General features: G+C 45.0%; 2 protein-coding genes across 9 annotated transcripts in view; one reads left to right on the forward strand and one right to left on the reverse strand.

Annotated features, from left to right (window-relative positions):
* The window catches only part of PIK3R3 (phosphoinositide-3-kinase regulatory subunit 3), a 100,202-nt gene extending 80,675 nt beyond the window's left edge, over positions 1-19,527 (forward strand). For all 3 annotated transcript variants that reach the window (XM_020877159.2, XM_070468220.1, XM_020877161.2), the window contains 4 exons: positions 2,111-2,287; positions 8,063-8,137; positions 8,594-8,764; positions 15,796-19,527. In XM_020877159.2, the coding sequence (XP_020732818.1) occupies positions 2,111-2,287; positions 8,063-8,137; positions 8,594-8,764; positions 15,796-15,994 (622 nt within the window). In that variant the 3' untranslated portion in view covers positions 15,995-19,527. The remainder of the gene's footprint in view (positions 1-2,110; positions 2,288-8,062; positions 8,138-8,593; positions 8,765-15,795) is intronic.
* Positions 19,528-23,459: 3,932 nt separating this feature from the next.
* Positions 23,460-27,992, reverse strand: part of MAST2 (microtubule associated serine/threonine kinase 2) — a 204,066-nt gene continuing 199,533 nt past the window's right edge. For 4 of the 6 annotated variants that reach the window (XM_070468226.1, XM_070468224.1, XM_070468229.1 and 1 more), the window contains 7 exons: positions 27,704-27,987; positions 27,409-27,606; positions 26,555-26,781; positions 26,220-26,342; positions 25,664-25,800; positions 25,338-25,531; positions 23,460-25,035 (listed from right to left, as the gene is read on the reverse strand). In XM_070468226.1, coding sequence (XP_070324327.1) covers positions 23,516-25,035; positions 25,338-25,531; positions 25,664-25,800; positions 26,220-26,342; positions 26,555-26,781; positions 27,409-27,606; positions 27,704-27,987 — 2,683 coding nt within the window. In that variant the 3' untranslated portion in view covers positions 23,460-23,515. The remainder of the gene's footprint in view (positions 25,036-25,337; positions 25,532-25,663; positions 25,801-26,219; positions 26,343-26,554; positions 26,782-27,408; positions 27,607-27,703; positions 27,988-27,992) is intronic. The other 2 variants (XM_070468227.1, XM_070468225.1) reach the window with 1 other exon arrangement.

A 27,992-nucleotide genomic window follows, 5' to 3' on the forward strand; every position in this document is an offset into this window, starting at 1 on the left:
GAAGGCTTTGGCATAGTCAATAAAGCAGAAATAGATGTTTTTCTGGAACTCTCTTGCTTTTTCAAGATCCAACGGATGTTGGTAATTTGATCTCTGGTTCCTCTGTCTTTTCTAGATCCAGCTTGAACATCTGGAAGTTCATGATTCATGTACTGTTGAAGCCTGCCTTGGAGATTTTTGAACATTACTTTGCTAGTGTGTGAGATAAGTGCAAATTGTGTGGTAGTTTGAGCATTCTTTGGCATTGGCTTTCTTTGGGACTGGAATGAAAATGCCCTTTTCCAGTCCTGTGGCCACTGCTGAGTTTTCCAAATTTGCTGACATATTGAGTGCAGCACTTTCACAGCATCATGTTTTAGGATTTGAAATAGCTCAACTGGAATTCCATCACCCCATTAGCCTTGTTCATAGTGATGCTTCCTAAGACCCACTGTACTTTGCACTCCAGGATGTCTAGCTCTAGGTGAGTGATCACCCCATCATGATTATCTGGATCATGAAGATCTTTTTTGTGTAGTTCTGTGTATTCTTGCCACCTTTCTTAATATCTTCTGCTTCTGTCAGGTCCATACCATTTCTGTCCTTTATTGAACCCATCTATGCATGAAATGTTCCCTTGGTATCTCTAATTTTCTTGAAGAGATCGCTAGTCTTTTCCATTCTATTGTTTTTCTCCATTTCTTTACATTGATCCCTGAGGAAGGCTTTCTTGTCTCTCCTTGCTGTTCTTTGGAACTCTGCGTTCAAATGGATGTGTCTTTTTCCTTTTCTTCTTTGCCTTTTGCTTCTCTTCTTTTAACAGCTATTTGTAAGACTTCCTCAGACAACCATTTTGCCTTTTTAGATTTCTTTTTGCATTTAATGGCTTAAACCATGGGCTTAAATTCTGTGCATGCTTGCTAAGTCACTTCAGTTGTGTCCAACTCTTTGTGACCCAATGGACTGTAGCCTGCCAGGCTCCTATGACCATGGGATTCTCCAGGCAAGAATGCTGGAGTGGGTTGCCATGCCCTTCTTCAGGGTTCTTCCTGATCGAGAGATGGAGCCTGTGTCTCCTGCATTGACAGGCGTGTTCTTTACCACTAGCGCCACCTGGCTGTGTTGCCTTCAGTGAGTTACTTAACTTAGGACTTGTTTCTTTCTCCATAAAACTGTGGATAAAATCTTGTTGAAATGCTCTGAGAACTAAGTAACACACACACACATACACTTTATGGTAGAGAAAGGCGTGTATATGTGTGAGTGTATGAGTATCTTGACATTACAGTACCAATAAGTGACCATTATTAATAATGAAGAAATGGAAAAGAACTTGTAGTTTAGTTGCATAGGGAGTTAAAGTATCATGATGAAGTTTTAATGGTAATATAAAACTGTTTATTATTGAGTGACAAGTGAGTAATGTGGACAGTTGTTGCCTTAGGGTTCAGAACACAGCAAAACTTTGTATGCTGGAAAAGCTTAGGACCATCATCTCCGGAGTGCTTACCAAGATGTCCCAGACACTGTTTGGTCCTTTTACATGTTATTAGCACATTTAGTTCACACAGTAACCCAGCTTTACTTGTTCAGTTATGGCTGGGTCCAGGGCCCAAACAATATCATTAGGATTCTCCTTATTCTCTGTCTGTTGGCTCAATTTTCCTCTGTGTTGGCTTCATCCTCAGGCAGGCTTTCCCTTCAAGGCAGTAGTATAAACTGTTGAGGCCTAGAATCACATGTTAGCAACTTAACAATCTCAGTAGAAAGAGAGAATCTGTCTACAATGTTTCTTGCAAGAGTCCTAGATTTGACTGTCATTGCATCAGTTTGGGTATTATTCTGATTTCCGAGCAAGTCACTGTGGCCTGAGGCAGGGATAGGATGGAACGAAGCACTCTTCTTGGCCAGGTGGGGTTGTGTGGATGTTCACCTGTGAATCTGAGATGGGAACAGGAGCCTTTCCCTACAGGGAACATGAGGGTGCTCTTCCCAGCGGGGTGAGAATGAATATGTGCTAGGCAAAAACAGCGGATGTCCACCACGTTGAGGGTTTTAGGACCACGTGCACACTGTGGAATGCTTCTGCTTGGTTTCTGTTTTAGCCTTAATATGTCAAATATTTTCACAGAATTATGATGAATTATGACAAGTTGAAATCACGTCTGGGTGAGATTCATGATAGCAAAATGCGTCTCGAACAGGATTTGAAGAAACAAGCTTTGGATAACCGAGAAATAGATAAAAAAATGAATAGTATCAAACCTGACCTGATCCAGCTGCGCAAGATCCGAGATCAGCACCTTGTGTGAGTATTCTGGGCCTGTGGGGAGGACACCCCGGCACCACCCAATCCTGCTGCACTAGAGACATTAGAGGTAGAAGAAGAGATTCGTAATTGAGACCTGGCCAGCGGGACTGTAAGAATTTAGGAGAGTGGTCCTGTTAGTAGTAGGGTGTTATAGTCTACTAAAGTCAAGTGTGTGCGACCAATCAGGAGGTAGGGCTGTAATCCATACAAATGAACACAGTGATGGAGCCTTAAAAAGTGCAGATTAATTAATGTTTGCCTAAAATACAAAACCTAGAATCTTTGGTTACCTAGAAAAACCGTAGAAATAGAAATTACCCCTGACAGGCAAGGAAACTAAAAGCGGGGACCTACAAATCAGTATACAGAATAGTCCATTAAAGAGTTTTTATTTTTAAGGAAAAAATTCTATATTTAAGTAATAGAAATGTGTTGAAGACACTTACGAAAAATGGCACACCTGAGGAGTGATAGAATATTATATGATTTAGCTAGATATAGGGATATTATCTAAATATAGATAGAAAGATATGTTATCAGAACAAGATATATGGATTAGATTTTTAGGCCAGATGACTGCTTCATAGAAGGAGATAATCAGTGAGAAAGGAAAATGTATTAGGTTTAGTTCTAGGTAATGAATAGACTGTTCCGTAATATGTTTATGGGTGACTTTCACGCATGTAACACAGTTCAAACTCCTTGGCAGGAGGAGGCAAAGTAAAGACCTCTGACTGGGTTTTCTATAGACTTCAGGGTTTCTTTGTGTGAGAAGGAGGGAGGGGATAAAATACAAACTTAGAGGTTGGAACATTGGCTGTAGAGTTTCAGGAGAGGAAAATTTAAGGTGATTGTTTCAGAATCAAACAATTACTAAGTAGTTTTTAATAACACTCCTCTCTAGAGATCTTTCAGTTTGCTACTGTGGCCAAAAAGAGCAGAGGAAATACACAGAAGAGCTTTGAAAGCAAGGCCAGGAGGTGGCTTTGTATACAAGCAGGGTGTGTCTGCTCTTAGAATACTTATATGGTTCTGGTCACATGATGAAGCTAAAGAAAAGCCCCAGAAGGCTGTGCCATAGACCAGAGGAATGAATGGAAGCATTTCTTTGCCCTGGAAAGTGATGAGATACTGAGAAACCTACCATTTCTAGGTGCATGACTAAGTATGGCAAATTGACCTTGAAAATTCCTTTAACAAGTTCTGTAAGCTAAATATAAAACAGAATTTAGGTACCATCATGGGTGATAAGCCATGACCTGCTTGTACCCTGCTAGAATGTTTGGGGAGACACAGCAACCATTACCTCTTTTGGAACCATTGCTTCAGGGAGAACAGTCCAGTGTCCATACTCCATGCTTCGATGCTTCTACCAAAGACAACACTAAGATTGATGGGCCTGATCTGCTCTAACGCTGAAACTGTATAGTCAGTCCTGGAAGAGACTGGTTGTACTGATACATAATACTGAATACAACCTCTCTTTGGCCCTGTTTTGAAGTTGAAATAGGTTGGAATTCTGTAGCACCCAAGAAGAGATTGTCATTAGTTCATCAAGTCCCCTTTGCGTGTGGCCGTTTCTCTGACTTCTTGCTATATATATAACCTATAAGGACTTTTTGAGATTTTTTTCTCCTGAGATGCCAATGTACTGTTTCTAGAATATTCTTGAATGCCTAAATCAGGATTTCATTTCTTAAATATAGAATAAGTCAGTTCAGTTCAGTCACTCAGTCGTGTCTGACTCTTTGTGACCCCATGAACTGCAGCACACCAGGCCTCCCTGTCCATCACTAACTCCCGGAGCCTACACAAACTCATGTCCATTGAGTCAGTGATGCCATCCAACCATCTCATCCTCTGTCATCCCCTTCTCCTCCTGCCTTCAATCTTTCCCAGCATCAGGGTCTTTTCAAATGAGTTAGCTCTTTGCATCAGGTGGCCAGAGTATTGGATTTTCTGCTTCAGCATCAGTCCTTCCAGTGAACACCGAGGACTGATTTCCTTTAGGATGGACTGGTTGGATCTCCTTGCAGTCCAAGGGACTCTCAAGAGTCTTCTGCAACACCACAGTTCAAAAGCATCAATTCTTCTGTGCTCAGCTTTCTTTATAGTCCAACTCTCACATCCATCCATGACTACTGGAAAAACCACAGCCTTGACTAGACGGACCTTTGTTGGCAAAGTAATGTCTCTGCTTTTTAGTATGCAGTCTAGGTTGGTCATAACTTTTCTTCCAAGGAGTAAGCATCTTTTAATTTCATGGCCTCAGTCACCATCTGCAGTGATTTTTGGAGCCCCCAAAAATAAAGTCTGTCACTGTTTCCACTGCTTCCCCATCTATTTGCCATGAAGTGATGGGACCGGATGCCATGATCTTAGTTTTCTGAATGTTGAGCTTTAAGCCAACTTTTTCACTCTCCTCTGTCACTTTCATCAAGAGGCTTTTTAGTTCTTCTTCACTTTCTGCCATAAGGGTGGTGTCACCTGCATATCTGAGGTTATTGATATTTCTCCCTGCAATCTTGATTCTAGCTTGTGCTTCTTCCAGCCCAACATATCTCATGATGTACTCTGCATATAAGTTAAATAAACAGGGTGACAATGTACAGCCTTGATGTACTCCTTTTCCTATTTGGAACCAGTCTGTTGTTCCATGTTCAGTTCTAACTGTTGCTTCCTGACTTGCATACAGATTTCTCAAGACGCAGGTCAGGTGGTCTGGTATTCCCATCTCTTTCTCAATTTTCCACAGTTTATTGTGATCCACACAGTCAGAAGCTTTGGCATAATCGATAAGGCAGAAGTAGATGTTATTCTGGAACTCTTGCTTTTTCAATAATCCAATGGATGTTGGCAGTTTGATCTCTGGTTCCTCTGCCTTTTCTAAATCCAGCTTGAACATCTGGAGTTTCATGTATTGCTGATGCCTGGCTTGGAGAATTTTGAGCATTACTTTACTAGCATGTGAGATGAGTGCAATTGTGCAGTAGTTTGAGCATTCTGTGGCATTTCCTTTCTTTGGGATTGGAATGAAAACTGACCTTTTCCAGTCCTGTGGCCACTGCTGAGTTTTCCAAATTTGCTGACATATTGAGTGCAGCACTTTCACAGCATCATCTTTTAGGATTTGAAATAGCTCAACTGGAATTCCATCACCTCCACTAGCTTTGTTCATAGTGATGCTTCCTAAGGCCCACTTGACTTCACATTCCAGGATGTCTGGTGAGTGATCACACCATCATGATTATCTGGGTCGTGAAGATCTTTTTTGTATAGTTCTTCTGTGTATTCTTGCCACCTTTCTTAATATCTTCTGCTTCTGTCAGGTCCATTCCATTTCTGTCCTTTTTTTGAGCCCATCTTTGCATCAAATGTTCCCTTGGTATCTCTAATTTTCTTGAAGAGATCTCTAGTCTTACCCATTCTATTGTTTCCTCTATTTCTTTGCATTGCTGAGGAAGGCTTTCTTATCTCTCCTTGCTATTCTTTAGGATAAAATATTTCTTAAATATAACAGCCTTTATTTTAATTTTATTCTTGGCTGTGCCATCCATGGCTTTCAGGATCTTGGTTCCCCAACCAGGGATTGAAGCCAGGCCCACGGCAGTGAAAGCACCAAGTCCTAACCAGTGAACCACCAGGGAATTTCCTAAAAACCTTTAAAACTCCTTTTTTATAAAAGGAATTTGCAATTCTTTTCCATTAGGAGTTAGTTTTCATGATTATTGCTTACTTTTCCTGGTTTTCGTAAACCTAAATTCATAAATTCAAAATAAAGAATAACTTGCCGTAATACAACTTAGTCTAACTTGACTGATAAACTATGACTTACTGCCATCCTAGAGTAGGCTTTGTGTAGTCTGTGTCAGTCCATCCACAGCAATGCCCTAAGTAACATTGTTATCAAAAATTAGATGGTCATTAGCAGCTGATCACATTTTTAAAAGCTGGGAGAAACACCTGATCAGATAGATGATAAGATATTAGAGACTAGAAAGATTTCAGGAGACTGAAACTATGATCCAGATTGAATATAATAAAACTTAATTTGACTAAATATCATCTTACACATAGCTCCAAAAGTCAACTTCCCAAATATGAAATTAGAGAGGCGAGATGGGGCAGCAGTGTGTATAAGGAATTCTGAAGGATATTACCATGCGAGTAATTGTTCAGTAAAGGTACAGATTGTGACTACAAAAGTTAGTTTAATCTTACCTTAAAATGTATCCTAAATAAGCCATTGTCTTATGCCGTGCAAACAGTCCTTGAGTACAGGAAGCCATCTCTTTATCATAGGATCATAGGTCCTGGAAAAAAAAGTCCATTTAAAGCTAATCCATTTCATTGGGTGTGCTGGAATTTTCCATTTGCCTTCACAAATGCCTTCCATTTGCCTTCTCTGTGCCTAAGAAAACGGATCTCTTTGCCCTCTGGCTTCTCATTAGCTTTGGCCATTTGAAGGCACTGGCAGGAGATGAGAGGGCAGAAGGAAAGTAAAGTAAGAATATTTTATTTTCTAACTTCTCCCCCTTGTGATCTCTATGAGTTGGCTGTGTCCTCATTTTCAACCAAAGGTGGCACTCCCCAAATGGTGCTCTCTGGGTTCAAGTCACTGCTCTCTACAGCTGATTCTTCAATTCTAGGATACCTTGGCTTCACACTATTGCTCGCCCCAGGGAGTTTCTCTAAAACATCTCCAAGCCTTTGTAAATAGTGAACTCTCCTCAGCTACCAGTTTGACTGTTCCTTTTCCATCTAGCTAAGACCCTAACTGATACAAACTAAGTGAGATGTCATAGTACATAGTAAACAAAATTATAGTTTGATTAGAGATTTTAAGTTGAAAATGAAACTGAAAAGAGAATAAGTTCATCTTATGTGCACTGAATTTATGTTATAACTTCAACTTTATATCTTTTTTAGAATAAACAAACAAAAAAAGACCACACAATTAGTAACAGAATGCTAATTGGATGTTAGGTCTTCGATGCTTTGTTCAGGTTTTGTCTCTAGAATGTATTGTTTTATACGTGACAAGGAAAATAAGGAAAAGTGTAAAGAGTGACTGGTGGACTGCCTTAGTTGGGACAATTAGGGTAGTCCCCCCCCGAGGAGATGTTTATGATGAGATCTGAATGAACAGGGGCTTGGTTGTGGGATGATGATGAATGAAAGAGTTTTTATACTCAAGTTTTAGGCCATCATCCATCTCAGTGATTCTAAATGAAATGGTTTATATCATTATACATCTTAAATGTTGGTATACTTTAAAATACTGTGATTTTCCTGGTGATGAAGTAAATTTGCATTAATTACTCAGATTGCTACCCTCAATTTCTTGTGGCTTGCTTTGGGTGTAAAAATAGACCTTGAAATTCTGTTTTAGAATTTTAAACTCAATGTATTAATAGTAGGCTATGGAGGAATTGCATCCTGTGGCTCAGTGGAGACTGCAAATGTGACACATGCTTACCTAACTAACGATTTCAGAAACAACTGTCCCATGGTGTTTGAGTGCAAGGATGTGTGCGCTTGTGGTGATATAATCTTCTAGAAAAGGAAAGTGAAAAACAGAAAGGAAAGCTTTCTGTTTCTGCCTTTTGCTGAAAGTTGAAGGAAAAGTAATATAGAAACTATTAAATTTAGGGAAATCTCTGGCCATTCTTGGTGGGACTGGGGAAGACAAGCTCCTGGGCCTGGATGTTTGGTTGGCTTGGACGCGTCTACTTTGCACCGATGCTGACACTGGTGTCTTTCTTCTGGCAGGTGGCTCAATCACAAAGGAGTGAGACAGAAGCGCCTAAATGCCTGGCTGGGAATCAAGAATGAGGATGCTGATGAGTAAGTTCTCACTGTACCTTTCCGTCAGAGGGCTTTGTTGCCAGTGTAAGACATGGGCCTTCTTAATGCTTGCTGAGTTACTTGAGCAAATGTCCTCTCTGTCATTTGAGGACATTTGAATCAAGGACTTTGCACCTCTTTAAATTGAAATGCTTCAAGAGTATGTCACAGACCTGCCAAACCATATGAAACCTGGATACTTAAGCATTGCTTATTTAGACAGTCAGGAGTCAGAGTCTTGGATGAGACACCTGAATCTTGTGCTTTCTGCATGATAGCAAATAATGAAATTTTTTTTAATCTTATTTTTTGAAATTATTTTTAAAAAATCCAACTACTTGCAATTCTACTTTGTTATTTTGTGGTTAAGATTTAGAAGAGAGTTTTATTCGTGAACTTGCTTTTAGATGTAAGTAAACTGATTGTTAGAATAATATTTTAACATTTGATTTTTAGGACCTATTTTATTAATGAGGAAGATGAAAACCTGCCCCATTATGATGAGAAAACCTGGTTTGTTGAGGATATCAACCGAGTACAAGCTGAGGACTTGCTTTATGGGAAACCTGACGGTGCATTCTTAATCCGTGAGAGTAGCAAGAAAGGATGTTATGCTTGCTCTGTGGTGTAAGTCTTCTCTGGGGATATAAACTTTTGAAAACTTCTACATTGATTAATAGAAAATCAACCACTCATAAAGTTCAGATCAAATTATTTGAAATATGGTAAAACAAGTAACCATGGCTTAGACCTTTAATATTTGTACAAAGAAAAGTTAGTTGCTTTAGGAGATATATAATCTGAAGTTATTTTGGGGATTTTAATTTAAATGGTAAGCAGGCTAGGTCCTGCAGTTGTTTGTTGTTGGATTTCAGGTATCTGTGAAAAATAATTGGAGATTTTTCAATTGGAAAGATCACTTAATTCTTTTTTTTTTTTCTCACTTAATTCTTTAGTAGTCTCCTGCATGCCTAACTTGGCTTTCATTGTCGGATTATGAAGACTTGATTAAATAGAACTGTTTTTACTTCAGAAGAAAAACTAAGTTTTGTACTTATATAGTATTTGTGTTGAGTTAGTGATAGAAAATGTTGGATGTTTTCTTTTTTAAAATTTTTTAATTTTATTTATTTATTTTGGATGTTTTCTTACAACTGTTTGGAAAAGCTTATTTTTCTTTTAATGGAAAGTGAAATTCTAGGGACAACTAATTATGCCTCAGTCAGATTTTGCTGTTTTTTATACATATATATATATAAAACAGTTGCCTTTTTAAGGAATATCTGTATATATTTGCTATTAGTATGTTTTCATTGACAATGACCATACCTCGAGAGGAGGTATAGTGTGATGGTCATGAGAGTAGCTTTGGGATCAGATATACAGGATTCAAATCCTGACTCTACTACTTAACCATACGTGTGACTTAGGGTAAATTACTTAACTTTTCTTTTCCTAGTTTCTTTATCTATGAAAGAAGCATAGTAATAATATCTACTTAAGGGTTTTTACAGTACTACATGAGTTAATATATGTGATATAATATGCTTTGATCAGTGCTGGAATATAATAAGTAAATACTGTTTACTAATATTATTATGATAATGATGTTGCTGCTGGACATGCCAGAAAGCAAGCAAGGATCACAAATGATTTGAGGACAAAGTGGTGAGGCTAGACAAAAGACACTTGTATTAATAACAGAGTGCTTTACATGATCATCTTATCCTTAGCGATCTATCTCTGTCATGCAGAGTTTGAATCCAGCTTTACCTGGTTTCAAAACCCACTTTTTTTTTTTGGCACCACGCTCTCTTCATTTCACAGTAAATTATCCAAGATAAATGAAATCACCATGACATAGGTATCACCAGTAGGCTGTGTGCATGAAGAACTGAGTCTGGTGGAGAAAGGGTTGGGAGATTTTGTGTAAGAGGTGGTGTTGAGCTGGACTTGGAAAGGATGAATAGTGGGGTGTCTGTGGGCAAAATGTAAGGGAGGTATTGGATTAGTGTTATCCCTGGATAGAGCTACTTGAAACATTTCATTTCTTTGTGACCTGGGCTCAGATCCTCAAGTTTTCTGAATGGAAATGGCAGGAGAAGATGGCTCTTGTGGGATCTGAGATCTTGTTAAGAACAATAAAAAGAAGACAGTAAGCCCAGTGCATTAGCCCCTCACCCTTATCCAGGTCCGTGTGTGGCAGCCTTGTGGGTTAAGGACTTGGCTGGTGGAAAGTGCTGCTCAGCTGCTCAGGTAGTTCCTGAGAGACCAGGGAGCGGCTTGAGCATCTTGGGGAGCTGTATTCTTTTCCTCTTCTCTTTAGCCATAGACTTGACTAGTAGTGTGGAATTCTGTTGCCTATGAAAACCAGCTTCAGTCATGTATCATATTGGGGTTCACCTTGGGGGACATTGGAAGCAAGAGTCTGGCATCACAGACTTCTACTTGTTTGCCAGCCACTACAGATGTAGAAAGCCTGCTTACAGTGATTTTTCAATTTACTTAGGACTAAGTTAAGGACTTGCTTAACTCTACAGCCTTATCAGGCTAGAGACCTGTAGCCAACAATGAATGTATTTATGTTAGGTAGTGAGCAGTTGTGATCCTTACATTGTTATTGCCATTTGGCATAAGAAATTTGATTAGGAATAGAACATATAGATCAACAAGGAAACAGAAGACTTGAACAACTGTATAAAACAACTAGACCTAGCTGGTGGTGCTAGTGGTAAAGAACCAGCCTGCTAATGCAGGAGATGTAGGAGATGTGGATTTGATCCCTGGGTCGGGAAGATCCCCTGGAGAAAGAAGTGGCAACCTGCTCCAGTATTCTTGCCTGGGAAATTCCATAGACAGAGGGGCCTGGTGGACTACAGTCCATGGGGTCACGAAGAGCTGGGCACGACTGAACTCACCCCCACACACACAGAGACATCTTTAGCACACTCCACCTAACAACAGCAGAACACACATTCTTCTCAAGTGTACATGAAACATCATCCAGGCTAGACCGCACTTTAGGCCACAAGTCTCAATAAATAGGGTTGAGATCATACAAAATGTTGTCTATAACCACAATGGAAAGAAATTAGAAATAAAAAATAAGGAAATTTGGGAAATTCACAGAATGGACAATAAGTAACATATTCCTATATTACCAATAGATTAAAAAAAGAAAACAAGGGAAATTAGAAAATACTTTGGGTTAAAAGAGAAACACAGAATAGCGAAACTTACCTACTGTAGTTAAAGCATTGCTAAGAGGGAAATTTATAACTGAAGCTCTTAAATCAATAACCTACTTTCTTCCACCTTAAGAAACTGAAAAAAGAAGAGCTAACTAAACCCAAACAAGCAGAAAGAAGGGAGTAATAAAGATTAGAACAGAAGTAAATAAAATGGAGAATAGAAAATAATTGAGGAAATCAATGAAGCTGAAAGATGGGATGATAGGATGAATAAAATTGATAACCTCTTTTCTAGTAGTCATGTACAGATGTGAGAGCTGGACTATAAAGAAGGCTGAGCACCAAAGAATTGATGCTTTTGAATTGTGGTGCCAGAAAAGACTCTCTAGAGTCCCTTGGATAGCAAGGAGATCAAACCAGTTAATCCTAAAGGAAATCAATCCTGAATATTCATTGGAAGGACTGATGCTAAAGCTGAAGCTCTAATACTTCAGCCACCTGATGCAAAGAGCTGACTCATTGGAAAAGACCCTGATGCTGGGCAAGATTGAAGGCAAAAGAAGAGGGTGGCAGAGGATGAGAAGAACCGACTCCGTAGACATGAGTTTGAGTAAACCAATTCAATGCACATGAATTTGAGCAAACTCCAGGAGATAGTGAAGGACAGAGGAACCTGACATGTTGCATTCCATAGGGTCTCAAAGAGTTGGACATGACTTAATCACTGAACAACAACAACAAAGCTAAACTCACACACACGCACGCACCCGGGGAGAGAAGACACAAATTCCTAAAATCAGGGTGAAAGAGGGGACACTAGTTGTAGCCTTTACAGAGATTAAAAAAATAATGATGGAATACTGTAAATAATTATATGCTAACAAATTAAACAACCTAGATGAAATAGACAAATGCCCGAAGCACACAAACTGCCAAAACTGACTTAACAGAAAGTAGAAAATCTGAATAGAACTGTAATAAGTATAGAAATTGAATCACTAATTTAAAAAATTATCCACAAAGAAAACCCCAGGCCTAGTTAGTTTTATTGGTGAATTCTACCAAACATTATGAAAAGAATTAGCACAATTCCCTCATAGACTTTCCAAAAAATTGGAGCAAATTCTTCCCAGTTCGTTTAATGAGGGTATATTTCTTATGAATACAGACATAAAAATCTTTAACAGAACACTAGCAAAGCAGCTCTAGCAGCATATAAGAAGGATTATAAACCATAACTAAGTAGAATTAAAAATCAGTGTAAATAAACCGTATAAATAGATTAAGGACAAAAATCAACGGACAAAAATCTACTCATTATTTCAGTAGATTCAAAAGAAGTATTTTTACACTCTTAGTTGTTAAAACACACTGAAAAAACTAGAGATAGGCGGGTACTTCCCAACCTGATAAAGAACATGAAAAACCCACAGCTGACATCATACTTAGTGGTAAAAAACTGAGTACTTTTCTTTAAGAGCGGGAAGAGACTAAGGATGTCTTTTCTCATCACTTCTAATTATTGTACAGAAAATTCTAGCTGGTGCATTTAGGCAAAGAAAAGAAAAGGCATCCAGATTAGAAAGGAAGAAGTAAACTATTAGAACTAATAAATGCATTCAGCAGGGTGCAGGTTAAAAGATTAGAAAATGAAAATCAGTTGTATTCCTGTATACTAGAAGTGAACAACCTTAAAATGTGTAATAGCATAAAAATTATAAAATGCCTAGGTTTAAAGTGCAAGAGCTGTACAGTGAAAACTATGAAACATCACTAAAAGAACTTAAAATCTAAATAAGTGGGAAAACATCCTGTGTTCATAGATGGCAGTACTTTCCACATTGATTTGTGTGTTCGGTGTAATCCCCATAAACAGTACCAGCTGGCTTTGTACAGAAATGACAAGCTGATCTTAAAATTGATATGATAATACAAGGGATCCAGAACAGTTAAAATAATCCTGAAGGACTAGGAAAGAGTTGAAGTATATTTCCCAATTTGAAAACTTACTACAAAGTTGTAGTAATTAAAATTGTGAAGTACTAACATAAGATAAAAGTTATGACCAACCTAGACAGCATGTTAAATAGCAGAGACATTACTTTGCTAACAAAGGTCCATCTAGTCAAGACTGTAGTTTTTCCAGTAGTCATGGATGGATGTGAGAGTTGGACTATATAGAAAGCTGAGCACTGAAGAATTGATGCTTTTGAACTGTGGTGTTGGAGAAGACTCTTGAGAGTCCCTTGGACTGCAAGGAGATCCAACCAGTCCATCCTAAAGGAAATCAGTGCTGAATGTTCATTGGAAGGACTGATATTGAAGCTGAAACTCAATACTTTGGCTACCTGATGCAAAGAACTGACTCATTTGAAAAGACCCTGATGCTGGGAAAGATTGAAGGCAGGAGGAGAAGGGGATGACAGAGGATGAGATGGTTGGATGGCATCACCGACTCAATGGATATGAGTTTGAGTAAACTCCGGGAGTTGGTGATGGACAGGGAGGCCTGGCGTGCTGCAGTCCATGGGGTCACAAAGAATCAGACATGACTGAGTGACTGAACTGAACTCTGAGGGCTTCCCTGGTAGCTCTGCTGGTAAAGAATCCTGCAATGCAGGAGACCCAGGTTCGATCCTTGAGTCGGGAAGATTCCCTGAAGAAAGTGGCAGCCCACTCCAGTACTATTGCCTGGAGAATTTCATGGACAGAGGAGCCTTGGTGGGCTACAGTCCATGGGGTTGCAAAGAGTTGGACACGACTGAGTTTACTAAGCACAACAGAAGACTAAACATGAATCAATGAATAGAAATGACAGCCATGAGATAACCCCCTACAGTTACGGCCAGTTGGTTTTCAACAAGGTTCTCAAGACCATTCAAAGGGGAAAAAATAATCATTTCAACACAGTGCTGGGACAGCTAATGAGCCACATGCAAAAGAATGAATTTGGACCCCCACTTCATGCCACATACAAAATTGAACTCAAAATGTGTCATATAACTAAATGTAAGGGCTAAAAGATAAAACACTTAGGAGAAAACGTAGGCATAAGTCTTTGCTACTTTGGAATGGCCAGTGGTCTCTTACCTATCAAAAGCACGAATGACAAAAAGATGAATTGGACTTCCCCACAATTAAAGACTGTCTGCATCAAAGGACACTATCGGGAAAGTGGAAAGACAACCCACAGAATGGGAGAAAATATTTGCAAATCACACATCTAATCAACTAGTGTTTAATACATAAAGAACTCTTAATAAAAAGACAACTGCCCCAATTTAAAAATGGGCAACGGCAAATAGACATTTCTTTAAAGAAGATATAAAGATGGTCAATAAACATATGAAAAGATGCTCAATAGTATTAGTCATTAGGGAGCTGTGAATCAAAACTACAATGAGATACTAAAAAGATGGACAATAACAAGTCTTGACAGGGATGTGGAGAAAGCTGCTGGCAGAAATTTAAAGTGGTGCAACACTTCAGAAAACAGTTTGGCAGTTCCTCAAAAGGTTTAACTTTCTTTGGCAGGCAGGGTGGGGGCGCATGCCATGTGGCTTGTGGGATCTTAGTTCTCCCACGAGGGATTGAACCTGGGGCCATAGCAGTGAAAGCACAGAGTCCTTGCCACTGCACTGCCGGGGAATTCCCAGAAAGTTTGTTTCACTTATGATTCAACAGTTCCCCTCTTACATATACATCTAAGAGGACTGAAAACATGCGTCCATACAAAAACTTGTACATAAATATTCATTATAGCCAAAAAATGTTAACAATCCAAGTGACCCATAAATTGATGAATGGATAACCAAAATGTAGTGTATCTATACAATAGAATATTACTCAACCCTGAGGGGAAATGAAGTCTCAATACATGATACCACATAAAAGAACTTTGAAAATGGTACTCCAAGTAAAAATAGCCAGATAAAAGATTGAGTAATACTGTATGATTCCATTTATATAAAATGTCTGGAATAGGCAAAGCCGTAGTGACAGGAAGTAGATTATTGGTCACCAGAGTCTAAGGGGAGGGAGGAATACAGTGAATGTTGATGGTTACATGGTTTCTTTTTAGGGTGATGAAAATATTCTGGAATTAGTTATTGTTGCACAATCTTGTGCCTATTTTAAAAACAACTGATCCGTACATTAATTTTTTTTTTTTTTTTTGGTTTGGTTTGCCCCTTGCAGTGCATTCTTACCTAATTAAGGTCCAGAGCTAAGTGACTGCATGCCGCCACCCATTGAGCCCCACCAAGTCTTGGGAAGTGAAGGGTGTCTCTGTGACCAGTGTGGAAGGGGCTGGGGGGACACAAGGGCGTGATGTCATACCAGCTCAGACGGACGAAAGGCGGCTGCTGCTTTGCAGAACAGTTGCTCTCAGACTTCTGGTCTTTAGGGCCCCCCCGTATGTTGCCATCGGCCGTAACGCCCTGCGGTGTCTGTGTTGTGTCGTTGCAGCGCCGACGGAGAGGTGAAGCACTGTGTGATCTACAGCACTGCTCGGGGCTACGGCTTCGCAGAGCCCTACAACCTGTACAGCTCCCTGAAGGAGCTGGTGCTGCACTACCAGCAGACGTCCCTGGTGCAGCACAACGACTCTCTCAACGTCAGGCTCGCCTACCCTGTCCACGCACAGATGCCCTCGCTCTGCAGATAAAGAGGGGGCAGTGGCTCTCTAGCAACACTTTTCTACAGTTTTTATTAGACTATGAGGGCATTCTTTCTACGTAGACTGCTTGTTTTGCACAAGAAGTGATTCTGTGAATGTGAAGTGGAGAGGCCGAGCAGCAGCCGGCCAGGATGGGGACGTACGGGGCCTGGGGTTCTCGGGGACTCAGCCGTGCCACTGCACTGACATAGGAAGCTGGGAGCAGAGGCTGGTTTTTGGGAAAGTCTCATTGGGGTTTTTGTTTTACTTAGCCAGGCACCCTCAAGAGAACATGTTAGGCCTGATTGGGGTGGGGGTTGTATCTGGAAGCCTCTGAGGAGTCCCTGTCCTCTTCTGAGAGGCCAAGGTGCTTTAAGACTGTGGTGGGGCTTGGCCCTGTTGGGAGTCTGTTTTGGTCTGGTGGTCTGTCTTCCTCCCAAAAAGAAGGTGGTTTTGGTTCAGTGGTAGAATGGCATTTGGTGAAAAAGACAACCAAAGGAAAATGGGGAGGCTTGGGATTTCATTTAAAGAATTGTAATCTGTGGGTAAAAAAACTTTCAACCGAAGGTACCTAACCAGTATAGTTTAGGTGTCAGCATTTCAGTAGCTCCTCTCTCTAAAGAAGCATTATGTTTCGAAACCACATTGGTCCCAGCAAAACAATGCTTGCTGCCAGACTAGGGTGCAATGGAAGATGGTGGCACTAGTATCTGAATGCACACTTCTGAACCAAAACTTGAAAATAAAAGGAAAACTAGAGACTGTTAGTTTTAGCAGACACTAAAATTGGTCAGTGTAATTCCTTTTGCCCTGCCCTTGTTTCTCAGAGATGAGGAATAGTGTTCTTTTTGTGGGCTGGTGAGCTTTGAATTATAAATTGAAGTTGGTGCTTGTGTGGTGGTGTTTTCTTAGCCTAAAGAATGATCTGTTGTTTGAAACCTTTGTAACTTGTGTGTATGAGTAAAGAAAAGGTGCAATCCAGTGCTTTTAGATGGCTTGATATACCAAATAATGATCTAGAACAACATTCTTCTATGTGCTTCCACAAGTTGAAAGGTCCTGCAGAAACAGTTAATGTGTTTAATTTACTGTCATCTCCTGTCCTTTTCTGGGTAGGGCCGGGGAGCCATAGATGGCTAAGGCTGTGGCTGGAAGGGAGCCAGGTGTGGTCAGGGACTTTAGGAGGTCACAGGCCCGGGGCTTTGGTGTCCCAGGCAAGGGCTGTACGTCACCCTTGTGCTTCCAGATAGTGGTTGCTGAAACTTCTGCAAGGAGAGGAAAGGATGGCTTGGCATTCAGACTGTTAGCTGAAGTCATCTGGAAGCTGTTCTTTGCCTTTTTTGTGATCCTGCCATTAAGATGATGTGCACAGACTGTCCTCATGCTCCAGTGGCCCTGATTTTAGGCCAGGAACCTTCTGCTTCATGTGGTTTAAGCCTTCCAGCTGAGTGAAGCTGGGCAAATGGAGTTGGGGCAGCATCTACTCCTACCTCCATCGTGTTCCACCCCCATCAGTCAACACTCATTTGACAAACAAAAGAGTCTAGCTGCCTCTGAGCCAATCCGAGAGCTGTAATCGGCTCGAATGAGTCAGCTGTTTGAGCCCAAAGCTGTGCAGTCAGGCTTCCTGGCTGAGTAGGGAAGCCAATATCTGAGTCTTATTGAATCAGGTTTATACCTAGGGAAGCTCTAGTTTGGGGGATGAAAGAAAGAAATTTTGCTTTCCCTGAGCATTTATCTTGGTGACAGGATCTAGAATGTGCCACGACATAGAAATAGATTAAAATTTGGGGGAGAACCTCCAGTTACTAACAATGAAGACAGAAAGGAAAGGGGGCATATCTTTGGCTTTTCCTTGGTTACGTTGCAATTTCAGGATTGGATGAGGCAGACAAATGAAACCTCCTCCAGTGTTGCTGTTCTAACCTGAGCCCTTAACTGATACCAGCCAGCTGGACATTCCTTCCCCAGATGGCCAGATTGAAATCTTGCTAAGAGTTTTACTGAGAAATAAGGCCAGACCAACTACTGTGAGGCATGCCTGCCTGATGGCTTTGTGCCTTAAACAGCTAGATGCTCAAGATGGGGTGCCAGGAATCCCTTCTTTCTGGTATTAAAATTTAGTGTGTTCTGGTTATCTCTTAAATGAAAACCAGGATACATGCTGTAATGTTGAACCATGCTGTGTTGCTTGCTTGTCAGGCAGCATCAATTAAGGGCATGTAGGGAGCGAGCAAACGCGGTCTATCGCCCACACTTGGGCTGGCTTGTGGAGGAGGGCCACTCGTTTTTAAGTCCTACATTCCTTCACCTGTTTGTTGCTTTCCTGTTTTTCATTCTTGAATTTGTTGCTTCGTGGGAACTAAGACATAGGGATAATTTGAGAAGTTGGAAAGTATCTTTTCTGACTAGGTGCCACATGATTTGCTTGATCTTGACCAGTGGAAATAGCAGAGGGACCAGTCTACTAACCACTGGGAGGGGTAGTATGCAGCTCCTTTGTTCTGTGGTCCTGGCCTCCTTCATCAGAGCTTAGCTCCATGTCTTACCCCATGATCTGGGCCCTGGGGTTCTCTCTTGGCATCTTCAGTGCGGTCTCACTGAGGCAGAGGGTAAAGAACAGACCAAGACCAGAGGAACTCACTTGTCTTCCTGGCTAGGGAAGCTGGCCAGCAACGTGGAAGCAGCTCCAGGCTGGCTGGACACTGGTCAGGGGCCTGTCTATTCTGGGTGGAGCTTTCATCACAGAACAATGCTTTGTCTCCATCTGGCCACAGATGCTAACCAAGCCTCGACCATAGCTCAGGCTTGTATAGACTAGCAGTGTCCTTACCCCTAATTTGGCCAAGATTGAGGACTTCTGATACCACCCCTACTCTGTCTCCAAGCTTCGATGAGACCCTCACAGGCTTTGCAGAAGCTCTGAGAACCAGTGTGGTGTCTTCCATGGGTCTCCTTGCAGCAAGAAATGAGTCTCATGGGTCCTCTTGGGCCAAGAACTGCATCTGGGCAAATTACTGTTTTTTCAAGGTATTTTCTGTTGCCAGTTAAGACTCTCTATTAGCTAGCTCTCTGTGAGGCTTCAGTGGCCTCAAAGCAGAGGGTCCAGATGGGGGCCTAGCTGGGCCCTCTGCTGTCAACTGCTCAGCCTTGCTCTAGCTCCAGCCACTTGTGATGAAAAACAACCTTGTTTCCTTACAAACTGCAGCATGTGATTTTGGTGCCCTGTTGTTACTCGTGGAAAACCTATTCTTCTGTTGTCTTTGATGTAGTCAAAAAAATTCATGTAGTTACGTAAAAATATCTGATTCACAAGGAAGCCAACTATATGTCTTGTGCTGGGACAGTTCATAATGTAGTTCCTAGACCACTTTTGCAAGTTGTTCTTGTCACCAGGTGTGTTCAGACATTGCTGTGCAGTTGTGGGGGAGGGTGGGGGAGGCGAGGGGAGATACTTTTTGGTCTTTTTGTTTTTTACCTTCCCCAAGAGGGGACAGTCTGGCCAACTTGCTCCAGTAATGCAATAAAGACATTGCAATAAAGCACCTTTGGTTCTCATGCTGTGGAGAAGTGGGCTGGGGGTGGGGGCAAAAGGGAGAGGACTGGAGTATGAAAAGTCCTGAAGCTGCCAAACCTTCTCTCCCATGAGCACCAGAAGATCGGTCCTGGGGCTGAACTGGGGCTACAAAAATGCTTCCACCAACACTGGGGGACTCAGAAACTAACCCTGAGAAAGTTTAACATTGGAGCTGTTTCGTCACCACCCCATTCCTATTAGAAAGCCCACTGAGTTGATTCTCATCACATCTCTTTGCCCAGAAATATGTTTGCACATTCTGCTGTGCGGGTAGAGGGTGTGGGCTGACTTACAGTGTGTCCTCTTGTGCCCCAGGCCCTGTCACCCTCCTACTACAACACTTTGTTGAGGTCCCTACGTGTTGGGAACATAATCAGCAAACATGACCACCACCCTGGGCAACAGGCGCCACCCACACGTACTGAACTGCAGATCAGACTGGAAGGTGCTAATCTGTTCTGAATGACCTTGTCTATATTCTTCCTCCCTGCCATACTTAGCTATAGAGCACCCTCAAGGCCAGTGCTAGAAACCATGGGTAATTTCCCCTAATTCCAAGAGCTCTTCCCCACTGTCAGCATGGGATACTCAGACTCCTATCTCCAGCCCAGTCCTCTCCTGAACTCCACCTGCTGGCTGGATAGTGCCACTGGCCCCTTGGATGTCTCACAGGAGTTTGTTCACAGAAGAAACATATGCTTGGCTATGAATTCCCTTACTTTTCTACCACCACACCTGGTCTACAGCCACATAACTCCTCTCCCTCTCACCTGTTAAATTACAAAGGGTAGCCCTCCTCTTCCTACTAAAAGCCAGTCTCTCCAGCTGTATTTTGCATCCTCTTTTCTCCTATCTTCTCAGGAATCGCCCATGAGTTTATATATTGTTTCCTCTCAGCTGGTTGGGTATCTCTCACTCTACTTGCTCAATCACTACTCAATCCTTTCTCTCTTCAAGGGAAACCTTTTTAAAAACATTTAAGTTTGTCTTTATTTCCTCACCTCCTCAAGGTTTTCAGTCCAGGTCCCACCACTATCTGAAACTGCTCTCCTTGATGTCCTTGGTAACCAGCATTTGTGATGACCATTCTCCATGAAAAACTGCCACTGACTCCATGATCATTTATCTGGTTTTCCTCCTGCATCTCTAACTGCTCCTTTTTAAAATAAAATTTTTGACTACACCACACAGCATATGACATCTTTGTTCCCCAACCAGGGATTGAACCCGCGCCCCCTGCATTGGAAATGTGGAGTCTGAATCACTGGACCACCAAGGAAGTTCACTGTACTCCTCTGGCCACCTTCTCACTTAACGCTTTTTTCTTGGCAGTTTTATCCATATCCATGAAGTCACCTACCATCTCACGGCCAATTACATCCTTCTTCGTTTCTCCTGTCTAGACTATGTTGCGGATACTCAGAATACTGAATGCAGGGTCACCATTGAGGCCTGGTTCTCTTTATTTCATATTTCAGTGAATGGAAGTACGTAATTTCACCTGGTTATGTAGATCAGGAATGTAGTCATCTCTGATACCTTTGCTTTGTGTCTACATAAAACCCACCACCAACCCATATCAGTTTTACTTTCTAAATATCAAAGGCATCACTTCTCTCCAACTTCACTGTTTCGCTATCTCTAGCCTTAATACTGGAAGGCTTCCCTTTCTTTCATTATTGCTTCCTCAAATTCATTCTCATCATAGCAACCAGATTCATCTCTTAAAAATACAAATCTGGGGAGTTCCCTGGCAGACCAGGGACTAGGACTTAGACTTCCACTGCTGGAGCCCAGATTCAATCTCTGGCCAGTGAGTTAAAAAAACCAACCACCCCCCACCCAGCCCCCATGCCCCAGATATCCAAATCTGAACTTGTGTAAAACCATTAAGTAACTTTCAATTGCTTTTGGTAAATCACAAAATTCTGAAAATGGCCTGGTTTCTCCCAAGTTCTGGGTCTCTGTTCCTTTGGCTCCCTCCTCAGCTAACCCAAAGGGCTTGGACCTCTTCTTTTTGCACAGGTCTTCTGTAGAGTCCCCTTCTATTCTTGTGGACTTAATTATCATCTCCTGGCTGATGGCTCCCAGGCCTGTCTATGTGCCTGGCTCCTTACACGCCCCTTCCCTCTGGGGACCTTCCTCACTGTCGCCATCCTACTCCAGAACACTGGAAGGGGTTACTACGTGATTTTCTCCCTGATCTGTTTACCCTCCCCGAACCTCTCTGCGCTGCAGCCAGTGATTCCTAAAACCTAAATATGACTGTACCACTTCCCTGCAACTACCTTCCAGAAGCTCCTCATTTCTGTCAGGTTAATCTAGAAGTGTTTCTCAAGGGAAGCACTGGTACTTGGGGCAGTTGCCCTAAGCGTTACAGGATGCTTAGCACCTCTGTGCCCACTCCTCCCAAACCCCTTCCTTTCCCCTATTTCCAGCCTCCCGGGTAGGGGGCAGTTCTTCCCGCCCATGAACTGCTGCAAGATGTGCCGCCCCTCCTTCTCCACCCATGGTATGGTGCTTCTAACCAGATCCTGACATACACAGGGGGCTGCCACAGGCAACTAGTTTCCTGTGTTCCCAGTGTCCTAGACTGGCTGGCCAAGGATCTGTCAATGCATGACTGAAGGAAGGAGGGAGTGCGAGGGGCCTGGAAGGCTGAGGGACCAGATATCTGCCACCACAGGCAGAGTGCGCCCTCTGGTGACCACAGCCTTCCCCATGCTGGGAGACAAAGACCTGCAGAACGGGTGACGCCCAGCCAGCACCCAGAGGCATTTTCCTGCCTCTAGGCCTCTCCTTCTGACCTAGGTATTGGATTATGGAACAGTTAGGGGAAGACAGCAGTCTGGCAAGTCCTGTGTCACTATGGAGGCCACTCCCCCACGGCCCTACCCTGCTCCTGTGATGCCATCTCCCGACTCCATCCTCCTCCCTTCCACATTCCCCACTCACCAAATGCATTCTACCCATGGCAGCTGCCCACAGCAGTGTCCATCTCCAGCAGAGGCATACCTGCTGATAGCCCATGAAGGGCTCACTGGCGACAAACATTAAGGGTTTGTGACTTAATCCAAAGGCAGTTCTCTGTCAGCATTTTACCAGATAACTTCTCCTTCCATTTAAAAACTCTTTACTTTTGGAATTTATGACTCTTCTGGCTGCTTCCTCTAAGTCTCCTTTCTTTGCCTTAAATGCTGGTACACTACCAATGATACACTGATGGTGCTCAGATTTCTATCTTCAGTCTAGTTTTCCCTACTGAACTCCAGACCCATGCACCCAACCTTCTGAATGACCCACAAGTACCTCAAATTAAAGATATCCCAAGTTCAACTCTTCACCTCCCTCTACCTCTTTTTTTCTCATTTACTAGCTAAGAGGCACTCCAAATGAGATAAATATGGGTTCAAGAGTCAAAAGGACCTAGATTCTAATCTTAGCTCTGCCCAAGCCATATTATCTTGCCCATGTTAATGTCTGAAAAACCTGAGTTCCCTTCTGTAGAAAGCAGGAATATTTATGGCTACTGGTTCCCCATCACCTAGAGAAAGTCTAAACTAGAAGACTCTTAGATATGGCCCTAGCCTAACTCACTAGACTCAAATACCAGTTTGAATTATTTTTAGTTCTTCAAATGTACCAGGTATATGGCAAATGCTGTGTGTTTTCTCTGGACATTCTTTCTCACACTAAATCCTCACTCTTCTAGCAAGTTACTACCTATCATCTATCCTTCAGGTTTGAGCCTAGACACCACAGTGTCTGGGAAGCCTCACTGGCTTAGGCTCCCCTCCCAGAACAGTGGGAGCTGTCTCATTCACCATCATATTCTCAGCACCACAGGACCTTACGTTACATTTGTATTGACTGAAGGAAAGAAGCAAGCAAAAGACATAGTTTCCAAGAGTGTGTATTACACAGGACCGAGTGCAAGAAATGGCAAACAAGTTCTATGTTTGCTTTAAAAGCTCATCAGGTGCCAATGCCGAGTCCTGATGCTTCTGAGGGCCTCCTGGGTCTTGGCCCTTCTGGAGCAGGCTGGGCCCAGGCTCTGGGGTGAAGGGGCAGCTCTTGCATGGAACGTCCTGCCTCCTGTCACCTGAGGCATCAGGCACTTTGGTGGTGCCCTGCGCTAGCTCCTCTTTCTCCCTCTGTGCACACTCAGACTCCCATAGCCAGCTCTGGCTGGGAACCTCACAGGGCGGATGGGCCAGCCCAGGGGCACTGGGTGGCCATGACTTCCCCTCCTGTCTGGGGGACAGGTTTGCAGGGTGGCCTGGAGTTGTAGTTTCCAAATCTTGGGAGCTGGCTGGCCCATCTTCCATTGCTGCCTTTCCGGTCGGGGATGCCCTGTCAGGGCCCTTGAAGAGGAATTTCCAGGACCATGGGCCCAGCTCTCCAGGGGTGGAGGCAGTGGAACAACCGGCAGCGGTGAGTCCTGAAGAGCTCGGAGAAAGTGCTGTCAGTGCCTGGGTGTGGAGGTGCTGGGCCTTCCAGCAGCCTTCAGCGGGGATGGGGTCTGTGGGGCCAGCCTTCCCCAGGTTGGGGGCTGAGGACGAGGAGCTGGAAGCCTCTTCAAAGGCCTGTATCATCCCAAGCTTCTTCTGGGGGACACCAGGGCCTTCCATTCTGGGAGATCCCAGGGTGACCCCAGTCAGGAGGCCTGGGACCACTGGGCCCTGGCCCCTGGGATCCCTGGGCAAGAAGGCATCCTCTTCTTCACCCTCTCCTGCTCCTCTAAGGGGTGGATCCTGGCCCCCTTCTCGGTGGGGTACAAAGCTTGGCTCCTGAACACCTTGGCTGTTTTCAGGCCCCTCATCAGTGTCATCTTCCGAAGAGTCAACCTCCCGAATGGCTTCCTGCTTCTGCAGCGACTCTCGCCGTTCAGCCCGGTCCTGGCGGAGGGTCCCTAGGGCCCGTGAGGGAGTAGCCTGCAACACCCCTTTCCCTGGCAGCGCCCCCTTTCCAGACAGCACACTCCTGGTCCCAACTACCTCCAGAGGGCTGACTTCCCTGGGTGGCAATTCCTTCTTTAGCTCGGGGTGGGGCAGGTCAAGGCTCTGTTTCCGAGAAGTGGCGAGCTTCTTCTCAGAAGCAGCCAGTGCAGCCGCCAGTTTTTCAGCTGACTGCACCCTCTTAAGTAGTGGTGAGCGGGGCGGCTCTGCGCTCTTGGGCCGTGAGAGTTGCCGGCCTAGGGGAGGCGACAAATGGAGCTTGGGGAAGGCCTGGGCCCCATGGCCAGACAGGGGTGATGGGGAACGCTGAGGCGAAGCAGCTGGCGGTGGTGAAGGGGTATGGGCCAGTGGTGACAGTGGGATGCTGCCTGCTGACTTGCGCCTTGGAGAGCGGTACTGACGTTGGAGCTTGGGCGCCAGACCATGGAGGGAGCTCGGCCGTGTGTGCCCAGAGCCGGCAGGAGAGCTGGGCACGCTGGAGCTGGGGGAGCTGCTCTGTGATGAATTCCCCCCCACTTTGCACAGACAGACACACACACAGAGGTAGAGGAGTTAGCTCTTAGAACTGACTGAGGGGAAAAACAGGGCTTAGCCCTGGAATGTCCCAGATCATCAAGGTGACCCCACCAGGGAACCAGAGCTCAGGCTACAGACATGAGGTCATCCCCCACCTGTCACCTCCTCCCCAGGACTGCTGGATCTGCTTGGGGGTGGGCTGAGCAAGAGCCTTGGAGAGGGACGGGTGAGATGCACAGAGGGCCCAGGACTCCGCCACCTCCAAGGGGCTGCTCTGCAACCTGCGGGGAACCCTCCATACCTGAGTGCACAGCTTCAGGGGTCACCCGGTAGCCCTGCGTGGGAGAGCGGGGAGAAAGGCTGTGGCTGTGTGTGGGCGAGCCTGGCCCACTCTCGCCGGATGACAGGGAGCGGTTAAGGGAGGACAGGCTGCGGCTGGTGTGGAGCAGGGATGCCTGCTTGGTGATCTTCCGGAACAGGGAGCTCCTTTTTCTGCTGCAGAATGAGGTCAGAGGTGGTCTGAGCTCTGACCGGGGCACAGCACACATGGGCCTGGGGCTGGGGTCCCCGGCACACGCCGGCCCTGGCATGGCTGAGAGCGGACCCCTGTGACTGAGTCTGGCTCACCTTTCTTGTCCATCCTTGCCCCGGCTCCGCTTGCTCCTTCGGGCCATCTTGGCCTTGTAGCTGCCCTTCCGAGCGGGCCCCACCTTAATGGATGTGTTCTCCAGGGGAGTTGTTGAAATAGACACCTTGTTTCCACTCTGGGGAACAGAGCATGTGCCCAGGCTAAGGCCGCGGCCATGTTCCTGCCCCGGTCCCTTGCTCCCGGCATGGCTGTCCATAGCATGAGCTTCTGCCTCTGCAGCACCAGGTCTGAAACAGGGACAGCCTCCCCTCTTCACAGAGCAGGAAACAGCTCCACTGGAGCCCGAGTGGCTCAGGGTTGGGAAGAGAGAGAAGAGGCTCACAGGCCTGTCCTCCATTCCACAGCTTGGCAGGATCCCTGCCTTGGTCAAGGAGGGTGTCACCTTCCAGTGAAAACCCTCGGTTCCAGCCACCCCCATGTGTACGCGCACCTATCTTGAGTGCCAGCTGTGCGTGTGCCCCCACCCCCCGCGGCCAGTCACAGACTCAAGGCTGGGGTCACTCAGGGGTTGCAGGCGGCACACCCAGCACTGACCTTCAGGATCAGCTCTACCACCTCCGTGTGCACCAGCCCATGCACGGGCTCCCCATTGACGTGCGTGATGAGGTCCCCCTGACGCAGCCCTGCCTCACTGGCTGGACCTCCGTCCTCCACGTGCTGTGCCGGGGAGAGAACAGTCCTCAGTCTGGAACCTGAGCATGAAGGGTGGGCCTACTTCTGCTCATCGAGCTGTGACCCCCTCTGCCCCACCCTTTGACCCTGGAGGGTGGTGTGGGCAGGGACAGAAACAGGGACAGACAGGCCCTGGTAAGAGGCAGGAAGAGGAGTGATGACGCTGGGGGACAACAGGTCTGGATGGCCCAACATACCCACACCATGTGGTGCACAGTGTAGACATCTGAGTCACCCATGTAGACACGGATGGCCCGTAGGGTGAAGCCATACTTCTTGCCGGCTCGGTGGATGACGATGGGGGGCCGTGAGCTGCTGAGGGCTGGCAGGAAGTCCCTGCTTGGAGAAGAGTCCCTGGATGATGGGTTGGATGACTGGGAATGTGGGGACATGGGGCTGGCCAGTGGAGAGCAGGAGTGGTGCTCTGGAGAAGGAGAAGCTGGGACTTAGCGGGTCCACGCTCGAGCCCGGCCCATTTGGGCTGCTGCTCCCACATAGCTCTAGTCACAGAGCCTGCCTCGGGCCCTGTTCTCCCCACAGCCTCCGAGCAGTAAAGCCCCTTCATGTGCCCAGACCCTCACAGACCCAGGAGGTGATGGAAAATGGCAGTGAGCATTTGCTGAGCACTTACTTATATGTACTAGGGACCATACGAGCGCTTCATACTTTAATGTCACAATTATCCTATGAGCTACCATTATGGATATTCACATTTTTTGATGAGGAATTTGAAGCTCAAAGGAGTTAAGCAACTTCCTCAAGATCAAGGGCCCTTTAGAGATGGAGCCAGGATCTGAATGTAAGCTCTCTGCCTTGGAGCATGCACTTGCCACACAGTGTTATCTGTCTTTGGGTGCACACACACACACCCTCTGAGACTGACACACACTCCCTTAACAAACGGACAGCAGTGACATGCAGTCTTCCGGACACCTGCTCCTCAACACAACACACAGACACACCTGCTGGGGGCAGACCCCTGGCCACAGGCCCACAGAGAGGCCCAGGCCCTTGCTATGAATCCTGATCTTCATTCCCGGGGGCGGCTCACCGGCAGGAATGAGGAGGGACAGGGCTGTGGCTGAGGCGGACTTAATCACTTTGTTGATGGGGCGAGCGGTGCGCTTTTCTATGGAGTCCCCAGAGAGCAGCCGGTGGCGGGCCCTGCGCACTGCCAGGTCGCTGATGGCCTTGGCTGTGGCTCCCTCCGCCAGCTGTGGGGTTCCGCGGCCTCCTCGGGTCTCCATGGCTGTGGACCAAGCGAGCAATGAGGCCCACTGTGCAGCCTCCCCTCCCCTCCGGGCCCCCGCAGCACCCCAGCCAGGCCCTCCACTCGCGGGCCGCACCTGGGCTGGGGGCGCTGCTCTGGCCTGCAGGCTCCTCCTCCAGCTTCAGCCGTCGCTCTGCCGGCCTTTCCAGGGCAGGCCCAGGCACCCCTTCTCCAGACGGGGGAGTCAGAAGCCATGAACCCTCCTGCTGCTGCCTCCTGGGGGCGCCAACAGTCTCCTCAGTGCCCTCCGGGAAGCGAGGCACGTCCAGGAGGCCCGAGCAGTGGCGCCGCACTGTGAGTGGAGGGCTGGAATCGCTCTCCGTGTGAGACGACTCGGACACCGAAAGCCGCTTCCGTAATCTGGG

Source organism: Odocoileus virginianus, chromosome 5 (genome assembly GCF_023699985.2).
Source record: "Odocoileus virginianus isolate 20LAN1187 ecotype Illinois chromosome 5, Ovbor_1.2, whole genome shotgun sequence".
Lineage (NCBI taxonomy): Eukaryota > Metazoa > Chordata > Mammalia > Artiodactyla > Cervidae > Odocoileus > Odocoileus virginianus.